This window comes from Gopherus flavomarginatus, chromosome 1 (assembly GCF_025201925.1).
Source record: "Gopherus flavomarginatus isolate rGopFla2 chromosome 1, rGopFla2.mat.asm, whole genome shotgun sequence".
NCBI lineage: Eukaryota > Metazoa > Chordata > Testudines > Testudinidae > Gopherus > Gopherus flavomarginatus.
The window spans coordinates 139,502,219-139,522,571 of NC_066617.1; the positions used below are offsets into that span (position 1 = coordinate 139,502,219).

The 20,353-nt window shown below is 42.6% G+C and overlaps 1 protein-coding gene across 1 annotated transcript in view; it reads left to right on the forward strand.

Annotated features, from left to right (window-relative positions):
- The window catches only part of ANO2 (anoctamin 2), a 307,459-nt gene that overhangs the window by 613 nt on the left and 286,493 nt on the right, over positions 1–20,353 (forward strand). The window contains exon 2 of the mRNA XM_050965225.1: positions 1,093–1,491. Within this exon, the coding sequence (XP_050821182.1) occupies positions 1,093–1,491 (399 nt within the window). The remainder of the gene's footprint in view (positions 1–1,092; positions 1,492–20,353) is intronic.

Consider the following 20,353-nt stretch of genomic DNA (forward strand, 5'->3'; position numbering starts at 1 on the left):
TTTATAAGATCATATATTTCCGTTAGTGCTGGCATAGCTTTTATAAACTACATTGTACCTAGTTCTGTATTGGAGTGTATGTAAGCCGGGCGTGAAGTTAGATTGCAAATGGTGGCAATGAAAGAAAGTTTTCTATATATCTTAGGAAAATGTATGTGAATGGGTGACCTATGTTGTGAGTGACTGTTCTAAATTTGGGATTAGATTTTAATATAGAAATTACAGAATTGGAATCCGCATTGATGTACTTTGGCTGTCGTTAGAGCTGAGGCTACATGGTTGCTGTTTGTTTAGGGTGGAGATATGTGAGCTCTGGAAAGGAGGTAGCTGAGGTGGAGAAGCGGAACTGATGTGGTAGACAAGGTGTTGAATAGTTTAACTTCGTATTTCCTTTCTTTTTATGCTGTATGTTAGTGGGTCATACAGTCTACCAATCTCATCCCCAAGTTAATTATAATGTTTGACAATACTGATATTATTCATCATTTAGAGCAGTCCATGTGAGAGTCTCCTCCACTCCACTGTCCTTTTGTCTCTCATATCCCCTGTGCCCAGCCCAGTCCAGTCCTGTCCTGCTTCTCCTCCTGGCACCATAAAGAGCTGAACTCCATGTCCCAGCTCAGACCTCTGATTCCTGCGCTTTGTCCATGCATAATACAAATTGCTCCCTGTTCCCCCTGAGCAGTCTTGCTCCACAACATTCCCCCAATCCATAATCTGACCCCTACTTTCCTATTGCATTCATCACTTAAGCACTGATACATATGAGTGTAAGATGTGAGTACAAAACCCTAAGGTATGGTGTCAATGTGTTTTCTCAGTATGTGTGAGTGAGGAGGTGGTAAGTATGTAGGTTTCTGTTGCCTTTTGGAAACCATGGCAGATTGGAAATTGCTGGGTTTACAGACAGAGGAGATGCTCTACATTACTGAATCTGAGCTCTTATTTCAATATTGCTCCTTTCCTACAGTTAATCCCCATCATTTACTTAGCTAAGGCTCTCATATACCTGTACAAGAGTGAGGCCCTGAGCCCTGCTGCTTACTTGGTCTTTGGGTTTGTCTCCCTGAGACTTGTCTATTTCTCTTTCAGAAAATTAACAATTACCTGGATGGGACCCAAGTGGGGGCCAGAGGTGGGACATCCCCTGGTGGGAAGCATTTCAGGGACAGCAAGAGGAAAGTGGACTACGTCTTAGCCTATCACTACCGAAAACGTGCCTCTCAGCACCAGCGAAGCATTGGCTCCCTAGGTCACTTGCACAGACCTTCCTCTTTGGCCATTATTTCTAATGGGGAAATGGGGAAAAGCCACTCTGAGCAACAGCAAAACCAGGGCCAGAATGGACCCCAGCAGCAACATGGGCAGCCAGAGGCTCAGATGATCGAGATGAGCCCACTGGATGCCCTAGAGGAGGAGAAACGGGAGCAGAGGGAAGAATATGAGCGCAACCTGGTGGAAGCTGGACTGGAGTTAGAAAAAGACATTGAGGTAAGAGGACTAAGAGCATGGCACTGGGCTTCCCATCAGCAAAGGGTTGTCTTGGTTCAGTACTGAAAATGAGTATGTGGGGAGAAGAAATGCAGATTAATAGCTCAGGACACTGAACAGCCTGGATTCTGTTTTTGTTTTGTTTTTGTTTGTTTGTTTTGTTTTTTCACCAAATGTCATTACTGAGCAAAAACTCAGTGCAGCACAAACCTTTATGATTTAGTGCAGGCAAAGGCTTCAAGTTTATTGGAACATAAGCTAATTGTTCATGTTACAGAAACATTATCCTTACTGGAGATGAAAATAAAGGACAGCCCTCTCTTCAAATGCAGATTATAAGCCTGATTGTCCTCTCCTGTAAGGCCTGATTTGAAACCCACTGAATGAACATCTTTTCATTGGCTTCAAACCAGTGTGATTCCACTGACATTGCTCCTGACTAGGGATATCTCTACACAATAGCTGAGAGGTTTGATTCTCAGCCTGCCTGAGCTAATATGCTAAAAGTAGCAGCCTGGCCGTGGTAGCGTGGGCAGCAATTGGCTAGCTGCCTGAGTGCACTCCTGCCTGACTCCCTAGGTAGGTACTAGGGCAGAATCCTGAGTCGCTGCCTGTTGTGCCAAGTACGTCTACCTGAGCTGGGACTCACACCATCCAACTCCTGTGTAGACATACCCTTACGCTGGTGTAAATGAGGAAAATCAGGCCTTGTGGCATATTTTGACTTCTAATTAACTCATGGAAATTGCCCTCTGACCCCTCTACTTTCATTGTTTGAAATGTGTCACAGATTCACTGGAGATAAAGTATACGTTGTGTCCATGTCTAGTGTCTGTCCACATAAAGATAAAAGATCACTTCTGTGCAAGCTAATGGAATTTATCTTTTAGCTCTGTGCTTTAGTACTAAAGATCCTTGGTTCACATCCCACTGACCAGCCAAGGAGAGGCTTGTTAAATATCTTTCAGAAGACGCATATGCTCAAAATATGGAAAAGAGGCTGGTTATGCTTTTTCTAGAATTGTGTTGATTGGAGCTGATTTATTTGATCATTGTTTATATTTAAAGTGTTATTGACCAGAAACATGTATTGAAATTTTACTAAATGAATTATTTTGCCATTTAATTGGAGGGGGGGGGGACTCAAGCCTTGTTTTCTTTTCAGAGTGAAAATATTTGGTGTCTAAATACCCATTACTTTTGCATTGCTTTGCATTTATTCTCCTTGAAACTAATTGTTGTTGTTGTTCAGGTTTCCTTTGAGGATAAGAACGGATAGGTCAGATATAGAGTGATCACAGGTGATACAGTGTTTTTGTTTTTTATCATTTTACTCTGTGAGTTCATTTGAGAACATAGTGATTGTCTGGTTTCACCCTGGACACAGTTGCTACTGGACCTTTTAGTGAATGGGATGAGGTACACCACATGTTCTGATAGGCATGTGGAGGATCAATGAATCTTGAAAGGTGTTGGGGGGCTATTGATCATTGTAACAGTGGAGATGTATCTGTAAGTTTTGCATTTGTTTTGACAGGGTCTGGTACCGCTTTGAATCGGTGTGTTCAGGTCTGTGGGGAGCTTGCTTTTGATTATAAGCTTGGTGAGGTTGGGGCTTGTTTGAAGGCCAGAAGAGAGAGTCCAGGAAAGATTTCTTTTAGGATGGTGTCCTCATCGAGTATGGGTTATAGTTGTTTGGTGATATCCCATATGGGTTCCATTGTGGGTGATAGGTGACAACTAGAGGTGTGTGGTTGAAGGAGGGGTATTTCTGTATTGAAGCAGGTTCTCTTAGGGTATTTGGGTGGCCGGTTCCAAACCCCCAGCCTCTCCAGGCTCATCATCAGAAACAAGCTTTCGTCAGATCAGGACACACCAGCTCAAAGTGGCACCAGACCACCAATATCTAAAAAGGGCAAACAGGATGACCCAAATAATTATAGGCCTGTCAATCTGACATTGATCCTTGGCAAGATAAGAAAGTGGCTGATATGAGACTTGATTAATAAAGAATTAAAGGAGAGTAATATGACTAATCCAATCAACATGGATTTATGGGTAATAGATTCTGTCTAACTTGATATATTTTTTTGATGAGATTACAAGTTTGGTTGATAAAGGTAACAATGTTGATGTTTTTTATACTTGGATTTCTGTAAGGTATTTGACTTGGTGCAACGTGACAATTTGATTAAAAAAATAAAAAATATATATAAAATTAACATGACACACATTAAGTGGATTAAAAACTGGCTAACTGATAGGGCTCAAAATGTAATTGTAAACAGAGAATCATCATCAATCGAGTGTGTTTTAATGGGGTCCCACAAGGATCTGTTCTTGGCCCTAAGCTTTTTAGCATGTTTATTAATGATCTGGAAGAAGATATAAAATCATCACTGATAAAGTTTGCAAATGACATAAAAACTGGGAGAGTGGTAAATATTGAAGAGGACAGATCACTGATATACAGTGATCTGGATCGCTTGGTAAACTGGGTGCAAGCAAACCGTATGCATTTTAATATAGCTAAATATAAATGTATACATCTAGGAAAAAAGAATGTAGGCCATACTTACATGATGGGGGACTCTGGAAAAAGGTTTGTGGGTTGTGGTCAATGTTCCCTCTAATTTTTTACGTGCATATGTGGAATGAATTTTTTTATGTGCACCAGTATGGAGGTGATGTGTGGTGGGGGTGTGGCCAAGGGGTTCAGAGTGTGGGAGGGGTCTCAGGGCTGGGGCTGAGGGTTGGGGTACGTTGGGTGAGGGCTCTGGGGTTGGACCAGGGATGAGGGGTTCAGAGTGCAGAATGGGGGCTCAGGGAGGGAGCACAGGGTTGGGGTGCAGGGAGGTGAGGGCTCTGGCTGGGGGTGCAGGCTCTGGGGTAGGGCGAGGGATGAGGAGTTTGGGATGCAGGCTGCCCCAGGCTATGGCGGGGAGAGAGGACTTCCCACCCAGCCCTCTCTCGCTGCATCAGCCCGGGGCCGGTGGAGAGGTGCCTCTGTCTGCCTGCGGCAGCTCTGGCCAGGCTGGGCTGACAATGTAGGAGGGGCGCCCTTCCCTGCCTCCATGGCCCTTGATAGCCTGCTGCACAGCCACGCAGCTTAGATGGAATTTATGTTGTGATAGATAATCTGCTGAATATGAGTTCCCAGTGTGATGCTGTGGCCAAATGGGCTATGTGATCCTTGGTTACATAAACAAGGAAATCTTGAGTAGGAGCAGAGAAGTTATTTTACCTCTGTATTTGAGACTGGTGCAACTGCTGCTGGAATACCGTGGCCAGTTCTGGTGTCCACAATTCAAGAAGGATGTTGATAAATTAGAGAGAATTCAGAGAAGAGCCATGTTAATGAGTAAAAGATTAGAAAACATAACTTCTAGTGATAGACTCAATGAGCTCAAACTATTCAACCTAACAAAGAGAAGGTTTAAGGGTGACCGGATTACAGTCCGTAAGTATCTACAAGGAAAACACATTTCATAATGGGTGTGTCAATCTAACACAATCCAATGGTTGGAAGTTGAAGCTAGACAAATTCAGACTGGAAAAAAAGTGAACATTTTTAACAGTGAGTGTAATTAGCCATTGAAACAACTTACCAAGAGTCATGGTGCATTCTTTATCACTTAACAATTTTTAAATCAAGATTGGGTATTTTTCTGAAATATCTGCTCTAGAAATTATTTTGGGGAAATTCTATGACCTGTGTTATACCAGAGATCAGATTAGATTATTGCTATGGTCCCTTCCTCTCTTAAAATCTATGAACAGTTTTGAATAATATATTGAGTAATAATACTCAGTGCTTTCTATCCATAGATCTCAAAGCAAAGCAAACTCTTTTACGAAGTTTATTTCAGTATTATGCAAATATATGTGAGTGCCATAAAATCAAGAGAAATCTAAGATGGAAGAGACCTACTAATCCATATATTCTCTCTCCTCTCGGGGTCTAATGCAAGGATTCTTCTCTCTGGCATATTTCTGCTGGTTTATGTGGTCTGTAGTTGGGTTTGTTTAGTTTTTTTCCCCCTTTCTTCACCTCTGTCTGGTTGATGGGATCCTTTTCTTATAGTGTTACCAATATATATATAGCTTCCCTGATCACTGTCCTAACATCCCTGCATCTTCAGATGCTCTGAGCCAGATGCTGGGGTGTGGTTGATCTACAGCTCAGAGCACTGTCTGCAAAAATGGCTTAAAACACACCTTTTAACTCCCTTGATACAGCTACTGTGCATGATTGGTCCCACTTTTGAGTCAGAGCAGTGCTCATGATCCTCTAACTTACGTCAATTGCAAGGTGCCAAGGGGGGAAAAAATGCAGTTACAGATTGGCATGGGTTATGTGGCATCCTGGCTGAGGACTCTCTCCTTCAGCAACACCAGTTTTTCTCTGATATGCTAGCAGTAGAGGAGGCAAATAGCTTAAGAGCCCCTGTGATGGCTCAATATTAATGATGATCATCTTGGCACTGGGGTTGTCCTCCTGAGGCTGGATACAGTGGCTTTACAGCCAGATTCCACAGTAGAATGGCGATCTGCAGCCACCCTACACTCCTAGCTTTCTGCAATCTGGACAATAAAACAAGGATTTAGGTGGTCAGGCCATTATCAATAAAGAAAGGACATTGTATCAATGCCCTATGGCAGTGGCTCTCAACCTTTCCAGACTACTGTATCCATTTCAGGAGTCTGATTTGTCTTGCATACCCACAAGTTTCACCTCACTTAAAAACTACTTGCTTACAAAATCAGACATAGAAATACAAAAGTGTCACAGCATACTTACTGAAAAATTGCTTACATTCTCATTTTTACCATATAATTGTAAAATTAATCAATTACGATATAACTGTTGTACTTTCATTTCAGTGTATAGCATATACAGCAGTATAAACAGGTCATTGTATGGAATTTTAGTTTATGCTGACTTCACTAGTGCTTTTTATGTAGCTTGTTGTAAAACTAGGCAAATATCTAAATGAGTTGATGTACCACCTGGAAGACCTCTATGTACCCCCACTAACCTAGGATACATCTACTGAGGCTTGCAGCTCTTCGGTCACCTTATGCTTTCTTAATGGCATCTGGTCTGGACATGGGAAATATGCAGTATGCACTTTGAAAAGTAGCTTAATCTAAGATCTCTATTAACCCTGTCTTTGTAATTACCCTGAGTATCATTAACTTACATGAACCTATCTCAGTATCTTGAACAGCTGACTAGTTGGTCCACTCACCTCACAGCTGAATAGAGTTCATACAGTGATTGTTTTTGTGGGCTAAATGACATTAAATGCCAGGAGTTTCACTGCTAGACCAGGGGAGAATGTAATGTGCCTTTTAAAATCAAGTTTCACTTTATTTTCCTTCCACAATTTTCTTCTTCTAGATGCTGCAGTATAAAATGTTTTCTATTTAAACAAACGCCCTCATCCAGAAAACAAATATTCTTCCCGTGTTTTAGCTTGGCATCTTAATAAGGCTTTGACATTTATTTTGTGTCTAATGATAAATAAGTGGATAAGGCAGATATCCGATAAGCTGGCAATTCAAATAATGAACCAGCTTTGAGACACTACACTAATTCAGGAATTGTTTTATGATAAAGAACCTAGACTATAGAGAGCCCCACTTGTAGAGAACAGGCATAATCAGAATGCCTAGTTCTCTTTTAGGAACCTTTGGGTGCAAACTGTCTCCAATGTGAGGAAGGTCATGGAATCATGTTTGTGGGTGAGGGCACATGTTAATATGAGGGGTGGAGTGGGTGGAGCAAGTCACTGAAGGGGTGGGAAGGAGTCATTTGATGGAAAGACATCTCACTGTGTGGAGTAGGAGAGAATGGCTTAGGAGGTGGAGGGTACTTTGCAAGCTTGGAAAGGGAGACTGTCTGAAGGGACATTTGATTATTGGGATCCATGGTTGTTCTTCCTGTTTCCTCTCATTAGCTTTGCAGCATCTCTCTTTTACTCTCAGTAATCCACAGAACGTCTTCTCACTAATGCTGACTTTGGACCCAGATATCCCACCTACCTTCTTCATAAATTCTGGTCACACAATGTGCAATGCTGAAAAGGATGTAATCATGCATGGCCCTTATTTCTGTAACTTTCTTGGAAATCCACTGAGGTAGTGGATGACAGGCAGATGCATCTGGACCAAGGTCCGAAACATCGGGGGTTGAGTATACTTTGAGGAGAGTGTGCAGGGAGCTGCCACAGTAAATGGGACAAGAGTTTATAGGGGTTGGTTGTGACATGTCCAGTGGAGCAGTTATACTGAGAACAGGACAGAATCCTCATTTCAATATAATCAGCCAGAAAACCACCAAATGAGGGCAGTGCCAATAAACAGGGATCTCTAGCCACTTATTCCCATTATCAGTAAGAGAGGTTTTATTTTTTTTTCAGTAAATCGGTGAATCCATAGAATCATAGAAGATTAGGGTTGAAAGAGACCACAGGAGACCATCTAGTGCAACCCCCTGCTCAAGGCAGGACCAACCCCAACTAAATCATCCCAGCCAGGGCTTTGTCAAGCCGGTCCTTAAAAACGTCTATGGATGGAGATTCCAACTGCTCCCTAGGTAACCCATTCCAGTGCTTCACCACCCTCCTAGGGAAATAGTGTTTCCTAATATCCAACATAGACCTCCCCCACTTCAACTTGAGACCATTGCTCCTTGTTCTGTCATCTGCCACCACTGAGAACAACCTCACTCCATCCTCTTTGGAACCCCCCCTTCAGGTAGTTGAAAGCTGCTACCAAATCCCCTCTCACTCTTCTCTTCTGCAGACTAAACAAGCCCAGTTCCCTCAGCCTCTCCTCATAAATCATGTGCCTCAGCCCCCTAATCATTTTTGTTGCCCTCTGCTGGACTCTCTCCAATTTGTTCACATCCTTTTTGTAGTCGGGGCCCAAAACTGGACGTAGTACTCCAGATGTGGCCTCACCAGTGCTGAATAAAGGGGAATAATCAGTTCCCTTGATCTGCTGGCAATGCTCCTACTAATACAGCCCAATATGCTGTTGGCCTTCTTGGCAACAAGGACACACTGCTGCCTCATATCCAGCTTCTCAACCACTGTAATCCCCAGGTCCTTTTTTGCAGAACTGACACTTAGCCAGTTGGTCCTGTAGCAGTGTATGGGATTCTTTCGTCCTACGTGCAGGACTCTTCAATTGTCCTTTGGCCCAATCCTCCAATTTGTCTAGGTCACTCTGGACCCTATCTCTGTTTATCCCTGTTACTAGCTGCTGCTTGGATAAAGTGTTCCATGTCCTCCCTCACTCCCTCTAATTCCACTCTGCATGATCCATCTACATTTACATTATAAACATTTTAAGGCAGAGACTGTTTTTCTTTTTGTTCTGTAAAGTGCCTAGCATTCACTTGGGCAAAATAAAAATGATGGTGACAATGGCACTTACTCTCCCTGTTGAAGAGTTCCCCTAACTTCTCCCTTTGCTAACTTTGGCCTTTGCTACAGCATGCCTTATCCTTCCACAGATGTGGCCTGCTCTTGCTCCACGGCCCACCATGTTTCAGTAATGTCCACCAAGGCTCACTCTTAATAGCCAGCTGTTGAGCTTGGCCTCTTCTTTTTTTGATTCTAGACTCTTTGCATTTAAACAGAGCAGTGTAACCCCTAATATTACTAAGTCCTTCTTCCCAAATGACTTGGCATTGTCACTGTTTCTGGATAATAGCTGCCAACTGTGGTTAAGGAACTCCACTCATCATTTTTGAAACTTCTTTGGAATGGCGGTCTCGCTTTGGGGGCAGCAAGAGGAGCACAGGCACGAAGGGGAGAGGGGAGTGATGAGGCGTGGGAAGGGAAAGAGCACTGGGAGGGCATGGAGATGGGTGCTGGGGACGTAGCTAGCCACAGGTGGCTACGGTGTTGAGAGCGCAAGGGAGGCATGGAGGAGTATAAGGAAGAGAGTCTTTCATCCTCATTAAATATTTGAAATGCAGACAATTTTCTTGATATTAACCTCTAAGTGCTAAACACTTTCACTGGAGAGACAAGGCTCTCTTTCTATCATCCGCCAGCTCCATATCCACTAAGGTATAATTCACCTCTCCCCCACCAGGTAAGGAATTTCCAGCCAGTTCCCAAAGACTTTGGAGTCTTGCCCCCACTCGTTACCACTCTGCTCCTCCCAAACTTGAATACTCTCACCCTTAGTAGTACCCCTTTGTTTTGTTCTCTGATGGAAATTATGCTGTTGGATTTATATTGTTTGTTAAACGTATAGTAAAGATTTCAAAAGTCATATAGCCCCAGTGTACAGCATGTCACAGTTCTATGTTTTCTTATAGTTAGATGTGATGGTGGAGTAGAAGACTGTTTTTATGAATGACTGCTCTGTTATGTGTTGTGTTATGAAGGTAGATGGTTATACAGTGGTGTAGACTTGTGTATTAATAGGTGGAACTAGTAGGCTTATATTTTTCACTATTGTGTGGCAACTAACTCAGGCCCAGGTCCTATACTCGCTTGATCACTGATTAATTTTATGTAGATTAGTAATCTTCCCCTCCCTCCTTCAAAAGTGATGTGCAGTTAAAAGCATAGTAAAATCCTGTTTCCAAGCAGTCTGTGCCAGAATCCCAGCTCCCCATTCTTTGGCATTTCTCTGTGAGCTCCAAAAGAAGATTAGCAGGTTACATGCTTCCTTATGCTTAACTGGCAGGATTACAAGCACTATCAGTCAAACAAACCCTAATTGACATGTACTGGTGCTGGATAAGCACTGCAGTAAGAAATTCACAAGTGTCAGCTTTGGGCAGGGCGCTGTCGGCCCAGTAATGTTCCACCTTCAACCCCACAAGGATCAATAAACCCCATCCCCTTCCTCTGTCAGTTCACTCCAGTATTATGAACTCATTGGGATGCTTCAGAAATGAATACCCTGTACTTCACCTATCATAGAGCATCAGTAGTTAACTTAAACTAGAATTTCATTGCTGCTTTAATGACCACAAATGCAAGGTGATACAGTATGCAACCATTTTTACATATGGCAGAGTTATCATACAAATAGAATGGGAGGGCATTTGAGATACATCTTGGCACTTTGACAGAATGGATCAACTTACAGTCAGTTGTAAATGAAATGGACATTGCTCAACAGCATTTAGCAAACGTAGGTACCTTTTAAAGGATTACTCTTTTCAAAGATAAGTATAAATAACTTTCCACCTCTGGAGCTGGGAGTGGATGACAGGGGATGGATCATTTGATGATTGCCTGTTCTGTTCATTCCCTCTGAAGCACCTGGTATTGGCCACTGTTGGAAGACAGGATACTGGGCTAGATGGACCATTGGTCTCGCCCAATATAGCCATTCTTATGTTCTTATCTGTGCTCCCAAGGTCCACCTGACAGGACCTCCCAAAGCTCCAAAATTCTAGGGCATATATCTAAACCCCCTTGGCTAGAATGTGGTATAATCCACCCCCAGCAAGGTGGTACAGAGCCCCATAGTGCCTCTAGACATGAGTTCATGTTTCATTGCTGATAGCCTTGTTGCTGCAACATAGATCAGAGCATATTGTAGTTTTGGCTGAATTCTTGTAGGTTGATGTTTCAAGGAACTCGTTCAGAAAACAGTTTTTTGTGAATTCAAAGTAAACCATTTACCCATTTAAAGAAAATAGACTGTGATACAACCAGATTTTATGAGAGGAAAGTAAATTGTCCTTTTCTGTGACTCTGGCACTCCCTATTTGCAAGTCTGCAAGCTCTACGTGAGACATAGACTTAGGGAAGGCCGTGTCTGGCATCTCTTGTCTGCCTTGGAGTGGGAAGGCAACAATAGCCAAGGCAACCTCCCTGCTCATTATTCAGAGCACAGGGCTTCTTCATCTGTCGTCACCCACTCTGTCTCTTGTTGGGTACCTCTCTGCTGAGAGTCACGACCACATCTCCTTTGAGAACTCATAAAGCTACAGCAGGAGCAGTTATTTTCTTGGATTCACAGCTGTCTTCTGTGGTATATTTGCCAGTAACATCTTCCCAAAAGTACAGAGCCATTTCTCTTTCTTAATTGCAGTTGGTAAATCACATTTAAAAAACACCATATATATATTTCCTAATATTGCCTCCCCTTCAAAGTGCTTGCTGTCAGTGTCATGGGGCAGTTATTTGATGGCCAAGGGAGAGGCGGTGAGTCCACACAATACTCTCTATTGAGGTGTGATCAACACTGCAAAGAGGTTGGTGAGCCTGTGTTCTGTTGGTTCCAGCATATCTGTACATTGTGTGTCAGTGATTGGACCTCTTCCCAAGTGGTTGGTCATGCCAGTCCTTCAGAAATTGATTGAAAATTACCAGTTATTTTTCACAGGAAATTTTCCATAATGTTCATATGAGGTTTTTTTTAAAAATGCTGGGATTTTTTTGTTTTGTTTCATTTTTTCCCCAGATTTTAAAGATTATTTTCATTTTTTTTAACTTTTTCATAAACTGAAAACTTTTAAACTTTTTAACCAAAAATGAAAATTTTGGTCAAAACCATTTTTCATATTTTTTTTAAAAAAAATATTGCAATGAGAGAATTTCAGCCAGCTCTATTTAAAAGTACACAGATATGATTAGACTAATGTAGAGTAGGGAAGAGCTGGAATAATTACCTATTTCCTTCTATTTTATGAAGATGGTTTATAAAAGTTTTTCCAAGAAAGGCACTTTAATCTCTTTGGAAATATGAAACCCTCTCCAAGTACCCAGTATTACTGCTATATTTGCCGTAAAATGTACACTTATTGAAATTACAGGAACATACAAAGTAGAAGGTTACATTTGTTTTTAAAAAAGTAATGAAACTAACTTTGGGCCTGATTCTGCTGTCCATGCTTATGTTGAGTAACACCTTACCTAAACCAATGGAACTATTTGCAGAATAAAGTACTACCCAACGAGAGTCAAGGTGAGAGAATCAGGTCTTTTGTAGCTTTTGAGGTCAGGGACCATATATGTCTTTGTGTTTAAAGCAGCACTCAGAACAAAAGGGTGTGGTGATACGTGGGGTCCCTTGCTGTCCCCACAGTATAAATATTTGATTCTTACATTCCAACATCTCTAGTTGCAGAACTATTAATTATCTAAACATGTTCTGACTATGTATGTCACTTGTATGGGATTGAATATAGGACATGGCTATATTCAAACTAAATTTGTACAAGTGGGGAAGGGCTTTCTCAAGTGGATAGGAGTTGATGGGGAAATAGCAATGGGATGACTAACTACTTAAGGGGAAATTCCATCCTGTGCTCAGAAGGATTTTCAGATGATTCATAACACAACCACAGTTGATGGGTCACTAGAATCCGAACTCCATTCACAAGCACACTGAAGTCACTGACACCAAGCCAAGGGAGAAATCCTGGCCCTATTTAAGTCAGTGAGAACTTTGCCATCGAGTTCCACAGGGCCAGAATTTCACCCCGGTAAAGTAACTTTCCACGTTGGACTAGGGTTGCCAAATTTCTAGTTGCACAAAACCGAACACCCTAGCCCTGCCCCTTCCCTGAGGCCCCACCCCGGGCCCCATCCCTTACCCAAGGTCCTGCCCCACACTCACTAGTTTCCCCTTCCCTTGGTGGCTCGCTCTCCTCCACCCTCACTCACTTTCACTGGGTTGGGGCAGAGGGTTGGGGTGCGGGAGGGGGTGAGGGCTCAGGGGTGGGGCCAGAAATGAGGGGTTCAGGGTGTGGGAGGGGGCTCTGGGCTGGGGCAGGGAGTTGGGGTGGAGGAGGCAGTGAGAGCTCAAGCTGAGGATGTGGGCTCTGAGGTGGGACTGGGAATGACGGGTTTGGGGTGCAGGAAGGGGCTCTAGGCTGGGGAGTGGGGCTGAAGGATTTGGAGTGCGGGAGGGGACTATGGGTTGAGGCAGTGGGTTGGGGTGCAGGAGGGGCTTGTGGCTCTGTGGTAGGGCTGGGGATGAAGGGTTTGGGGTGCAGGGGGGGGCTCCAGGCTGGGGAGTGGGGCTGAGGGATTTGGAATGTGGGAGGGGACTATGGGTTGAGGCAGGGGTTTGGGATGCAGGAGGGTGCTCTGGGTTTGAGTGGGCTCAGGGCTGGGGCGCAGGATTTGGGGCTTGAGGTTGTGGTGTGGGCTTTACTTGGGCGGCTCCCAGTTAGTGGCGCAGCGTGGGGGTTAAGGCAGGCTGCCTGCCTGTCCTGGCACCGTGCTGCGTGCGCACCGGAAGCAGCCAACAGGTCCGGGTCCTAGGTGGGGGGGTGTCCTTCCAGGGTTCAGCATGGTGCCACCCAGGATAGGTAGGGACTAGCCTGCCTTAGTGCTGCAGCACCACCAACTGGGCTTTTAATGGCCGGATACCTGGTCACCCTCTTGAACTCACTGGTTGGTCCAGGTGGCTCAGGGGCATAGTAAAAGAATAAAAAGCCTACAGTACTATTGTTAGGATTGACAGGATTAGATTTTTATTGGTAAATATTGTTAAACACTATTAAAACATTAGTTTAACCATACACACACAAACCAATGAAAGAATATTTCCATTTGTAATAAGCAATATTTACAGATAGGCAGAATAAGAAAAATGCATCAAGAACTTATTAGAGTTTGATTTAAGGCTATTTACTGTGAGTATTTTGACATGTGATATTGAAAATTTGTGTTTTAACTGTTTTAAAGCTTCAACTTTTTCAATTTGTGTCTACTGTCCTTAATTATTGTCTGACTCCCCTTATTGCCTGACGTCCCCCATAATTTTGCACAATTGTGAAAATTATTAAATAAAAATTGATATCCATCAATTGTTTTAAGAAATAAAAATAGAATTCTGTCAAGTCTAACTATAGATTATTATAATTATTATTTTTACTACATTAGTGTCCAAAATATAGGATGATAGAGTCTCTGCCCAAAAAGGGATACAGTCTAAATCAGGGGTCTCAAAGTCCTGGCCTGTGGTCCATCTGCAGCCCAAGAACCTCCCCACTGTGTCCCACAGAAGAGAGACGTAGGCAGACGTGTTGCCGGCAATGTCTGTTGCAGGTGTTGCCTCCCACAGCCCCCATTGGCTGGGGGAGAGGGACAGAGAAATCATCACTAGTTGCCAGGCAAAGTCAACCATGGAGGCAGCATCATTAGTTGCCAGGCTGACTCAGCCATTTTTTTTCCACAATGCATATACCAGGGTTCAGCAACTTTTCAGAAGTGGTGTGCCGAGTCTTCAGTTATTCACTCTGATTTAAAATTTCGCGTGCCGGTAATACATTTTAACATTTTTAGAAGGTCTCTTTCTATAAGTCTATAATATATAACTAAACTATTGTTGTATGTAAAGTAAATAAGGTTTTTAAAATGTTTAATAAACTTCATTTAAAATTAAATTAAAATGCAGAGCCCCCCTAGACCGGTGGCCAGGACCCAGGCAGTGTGAGTGCCACTGAAAATCAGCTCGTGTGCTGCCTTCAGCACCCGTGCCATAGGTTGCTTACCCCTGGCATATAAACAAGTCTAAATACCAAACATAACTATCTGATACACACCTTGCTGCAATCCTGAAGCTTTCAACTGCTCAGTCACTGAGGCCAAACATCAACGAACTGACAGAACTGAGGTGTTACTAGGTGTCTGGCGAACACTAAAAACTCTCTGGCAGGCAAAGAATTGTATAACATTGTATGACAGTTTTATTATTTCTAAGAAATTCTAAATAAAAAATACAATATAAATGTTTTCTTTTTGAACACCATCTTCAGTTACATTACTGGCCCGCTGGGAGGATTTGAGGACTGGCACTGGCCCTAAGGTACATTGAGTTTGAGATGGCTGGTCTAAATATTAGAGTCACCTAAAAACTAGGTCACCAGCTTCAGACGTAGCCCAGATTATCACTAACTGGATGTTGTTACTGTCTGCTGGCTGTCTAGCTTTTGTGAAATGAATTGGTTGTCGCCATCTAATTTTTAGTGGACAAATTGTTTTTTCCTATGCTGTCACTCATATTTGGGAGGAATTTCCCATAACCATTTGCAAAGCCAACTCATTGTCCTTCAGATCCCGCGATAAAACTCCTTTGTTGTAAGGCCTACTGAAAACTTGACAACTGTTAGGCTGCTGATGTCCTGAGATCACTACCCATCAGGCTGACTAGTGTTGTTTCTTTGTACTTCCCTGTCAGCCTGTATCTATCTGTTTTGTCTCTTTTCTTGTGCCTATACTGTCACATCTTTGGGGCAGAGTGTCTTTTTTTTGTTCTGTGTTTGTTCAGCACCAAGCACAGTTAGGACCCATTGTGAGTGCAGGTCTGAGTGCTACCTCAATACGAATAATGAATAATTTGATTGTTGTTGTTATTATTATTATTAACAAATTAGCCAAGTTGAGTGCCTGTGTTTTCAGAGCTGAAAATTTCAATTTTTCAATCCTGTTGATTCTTATTAATGATTGTGGAGTGATTAGAACAGGGTCTGTCTTTCTCTAATATGGTGTGTTTATGTGTGTGTTAGATAATACAGGGCACATTTTCTGCTGACATAAGTGGTGAACAGAGCCAGTATCAATGTGGATCAAAATTATTTCAAAAGGATTTGGAAACTGAGGGATGAGCTAAGAAACTGGCTTCTGCATATTAAAAAATAATTAACATCTACCTAGGTGTTGTGAAGTAAGTGTTTAAATATTATTCCCATTTTACAGAAGGGAAACTGAGAAACAGAGGTATAGGGTAAATGACCTGATTTTCAGGCAACTGGAGTTGTGGGTGAGTATCCAGCACCTCCTAAAACATAGGAAGTCTGTAGTGGAGTTGGACATAGACTCTGTGTCACTAACTCCCATTCTGTACGCTAATCAAAGATCATCCTGAATAGGCATCTATAATTACTTGCTTCACATTCTGCATCCTCTAGGATTGGTTGGTTGCTATGAGCATTTGTGCCTGACACCGTCCCCCCCCGCAAAACCAAATTACTGGACCAAGACTACATTAGCAGAGCTGTCATTAGAAATCACCAGTTCCTTGCTTGTGTGAGTAGTCCGCAAGATCATACTGCCTCTCTCGCTAGCATTTTCATGTAAAATGTAGTGAACTAACAGAAATGAGGTTAAAGAACAGCCAAAGGAATGATAACATGAAAGATGACAAGCCTGAATAAGGAAAAGGATCTGGAGTGAGAGAGGTTGGAAACTAAATGCCATCAGCTCAATATCTGGTAGCAATTATTTTAAAAGGCGCATGGATGTATAAATAGAACACAATCTGGAAGAGCTTATTATGGCTTTCTAGAGAGAGGTATGAGTCTGCACCTAGAATGCTAGGAGCAGCCTTGGGCACCATGTTACAGGCTATGAAGGGAAGGGAAAAGTAGTTAAGAAAATGACAAATGACCTCTACGGTTATAACTGTGTAGATAGGTTATTAATTAGATACTATAGTTCACTCATATAGTTCACTTATCTAAAACTCCATGGAGTATATTCCTCTCCAAAGGGGAAAAAAAAAAGGACAAGTATTTAGAAGAAGAAAAATCATTAAGCTACATATGCATATGCTAGTAAGTAAAATGGATGGACCCAGAACTTAGCTAGATCTCCTGGCTCCATTTCATCATGAAATATTGTATGTCACATATGTTAATGCAGTAAATGCATATATTTTATAACAATGAACAGCCTTGGTTTTAATTTTCTCATCACCACTCCTGAAAGTGAACTGTCATTGCTATATCTAGAAATAAGTATATGCAATAATTTTTGTGGAACATGTGTCTTCCCAGTTTGTTCAATCTGCATACACATATATTTGTGGGGGTGGGATGGAAAAATCATATTCTACTCAGAATTCAAATAATCTGGAGAAATGCAAGGTCCCTTCTGGCTAACCTGAGGCTGGAACCCAGTTTCGTAACATGGCAGACTGCCTCCACTACCCTCTCAGTATGAATATGCAAAATATATTTGTTTGGCTAGGCCAGTGGTAAAATGAAGCTATTCTCACCTGCCCAGCTTTAGAAAATGCAGAGAGACCTGGAGATGACCCACTCAACAACTACAACATCCTCTCATGGAGCCCAGCACCAAGAGTTTTGCTCTTGTTTGTTTGTCACACACTTGTAGGAAGGGGAGGGGAGAGTAACAAACACCTGCCCGGCTTCTTCGTAAATCAGTCCCTGAAAACAGTTTTTAATTATCAGTGGTTTTGTTTGCAGCAGAAATTAATCTGTAAATTAAATCCACCGAGACAGTCAGAGGAGCAGGGCTGATAGCCCCTCTGGGATGGCCAACTCTACAGGTGACACTGTAGTAACTAGAAAGTCTGCAGAGGAGACTAGAAGGATGCAGAGGAAATAATGTTCCAGCAGAAAGTTCAGATCAGGGCAATATTGTTAATATTCAGTGTTTTATCCACAAAAAATAAAGTGAGGGAAGAAAAGGTCTAGATCACAGGTTTTCAACCCAGTGGGATGTGGGGGATGAGGGGTCATGGTGATTCTGAGCTTCCCATATAGCTAAATGGGAGATGTGTCCTGAGTAGATTGGAGTATGGCAAGGGGAAGGGGGAGTGGTGGGAGGGGAAGGGGGTCATAGTATACAAAATAACTTGAGAACCCCTGAGCTTGGTGATTCCCAGCCCACTGCTGGTGCACAAGGGAGGAGAGATAGTGCAAGTCTCCGTCACACCCTCCACATCTTGTGATCCTGCATCAGGATTGGGCATGAAGGACCTGTGGTCAGGGTGCTCCAGAACTATGCAAGCTGAGCACTGCAGAGGCACTAGACTTTGTAAAAGACTTAGGTTACACCCCCTTGTCCCCTTCAGCAAAGGTTCTGCATGGAAGGGAAAGCATGCTGTGTCAGGGGTGTTGTACTGGCTGCACTCTTCATGCCCCAGTGCTGCTGTAGCTGCCACTGAGGCAGGGAGCTTCTGAAGTTCCCTAGGACAGCCAGGGTCTAGCCTGAAGTGTGTCTTCTAGTGATGAGAAATATGACCTAACTACTCTGAGAGTCCTTAAATTGCTATTTTAGTATTAAAGTTCAGTTTAATATTCCCAGATGAAGGAACAATGTAAAGTTGGAGTTAAGGTTGGAAGGAAATATTGGTTACTTATGGCTAAATACCATCACAAGAATATTGTCATTATCCCCCAAACAAACACAGCAAATCCAAGGAAAAATAATCCAAACTCACCAAGGTATAGAAATGCACGATGAAGGCACCCAAACAACCTTACCTCTGTCCTGTAGTGATTCGGCAACTGGCAGGAATCAAATTCCAGGAAAAGACATTTCAGTGATGTTTTCAGTAGTAATATCTTGGGTAACCATTATTAATGTACAATGTTAGTGTGTGTGTGTGTGTGTGTGTGTGTGTGTGTGTGTGTGTGTGTGTAGAAATATAATGGACACTAATAGAAAAAACAACAAAGAGTCCTTGAGACACCTTAGAAACTAACACATTTATTTGGGCATAAACTTTCTTGCACTAAAATCCACTTCATCAGATGAAGAAAGTACCAGAATGCCACTAGCCATCACCTACAGCCTCCAACTAAAACCTCTCCAGTTCATCATCAAGAATCTACAACCTAGCCTGAAGGACGATCCCTCACTCTCACAGACCTTGGGAGACAGGCCGGTCCTCGCTTACAGACAGTCCCCCAACCTGAAGCAAATACTCACCAGCAACTACACACCACACAACAGAAACACTAACCCAGGAACCAATCCCTGCAACAAACCATGTTGCCAGCTCTGTCTGCATATCTATTCAACGGACAGCATCATAGGACCCAACCACATCAGCCACACCATACGGGGCTCATTCACCTGCACATCTACCAATGTGATATATGCCATCATGTTCCAGCAATGCCCTTCTTCCATGTACATTGAACAAACCAGACAGTCTCTACGCAAAAGAATAAATGGACACAAATCAGACATCAAGAATTGTAACATTCAAAAACCAGTAGGAGAACACTTCAGTGTCCCCGGACGCTCAGTAACAGACCTAAATGTGTCCATTCTTCAACCAAAAAAAGTTCAAAAATAGACTCCAACAAGAAACTGCAGAACTAGAATTAATTTGCCAACTTGATGACACCATCAAATTAGGCCTGAATAAAGACTGGGAGTGGCTGGGTCATTACAAAAAGTAATTTTCCCTCTGCTGATACTCACTCCTTCTTGTCAACTGTTGGGAATGGGCCACATCCATCTTAATTGAATTGGCCTCGTTAGCACTGACCCCCCCTTGGTAAGGCAACTCTCATCTTTTCATATGCTGAATATTTATACTTGCCTACTTTTTTTCACACCATGCATCTGATGAAGTGGGTTTTAGCCCATGGAAGCTTATGCCCAAATAAATTTGTTAGTCTCTAAGGTGCCACAAGGACTCCTTGTTGTTTTTGCTGTTACAGACTAACACGGCCACCCCTCTGAAACTAATAGCAAAGTTCTGCCATCTGATCTGCAGTACATATCCTACCTCTGTCTCTCAAGCAAGGTTTTTCTATTCTGTCTCCCACTGTTTTTGTCCTCTATCCTCTTACAGAAAGAGGACTGGTTCTGATGTAGGTATGAATTTGTGCAGAATGAGATTTCTGCATTGTGAAATGAACGTAGAATATGCAACAAATATCCACAGTACTGATCAAAGAAAATAATTGGTCATGGATGCCACTAGAGAACTCTCAGGTGGCTGATCCACTGCTTTCTCTGAAAGCTTCTGCATCTTCAGCAAAGATGCGTTATGGGTAATCTGAAGGTTTAAACACTGAAAATTTGAGTGGGTTGCAATTAAAGCTGTGGATTAGAGCCAGAGGAAATACTGGAAACCTGGATTGTTACTCCTCTGCTGT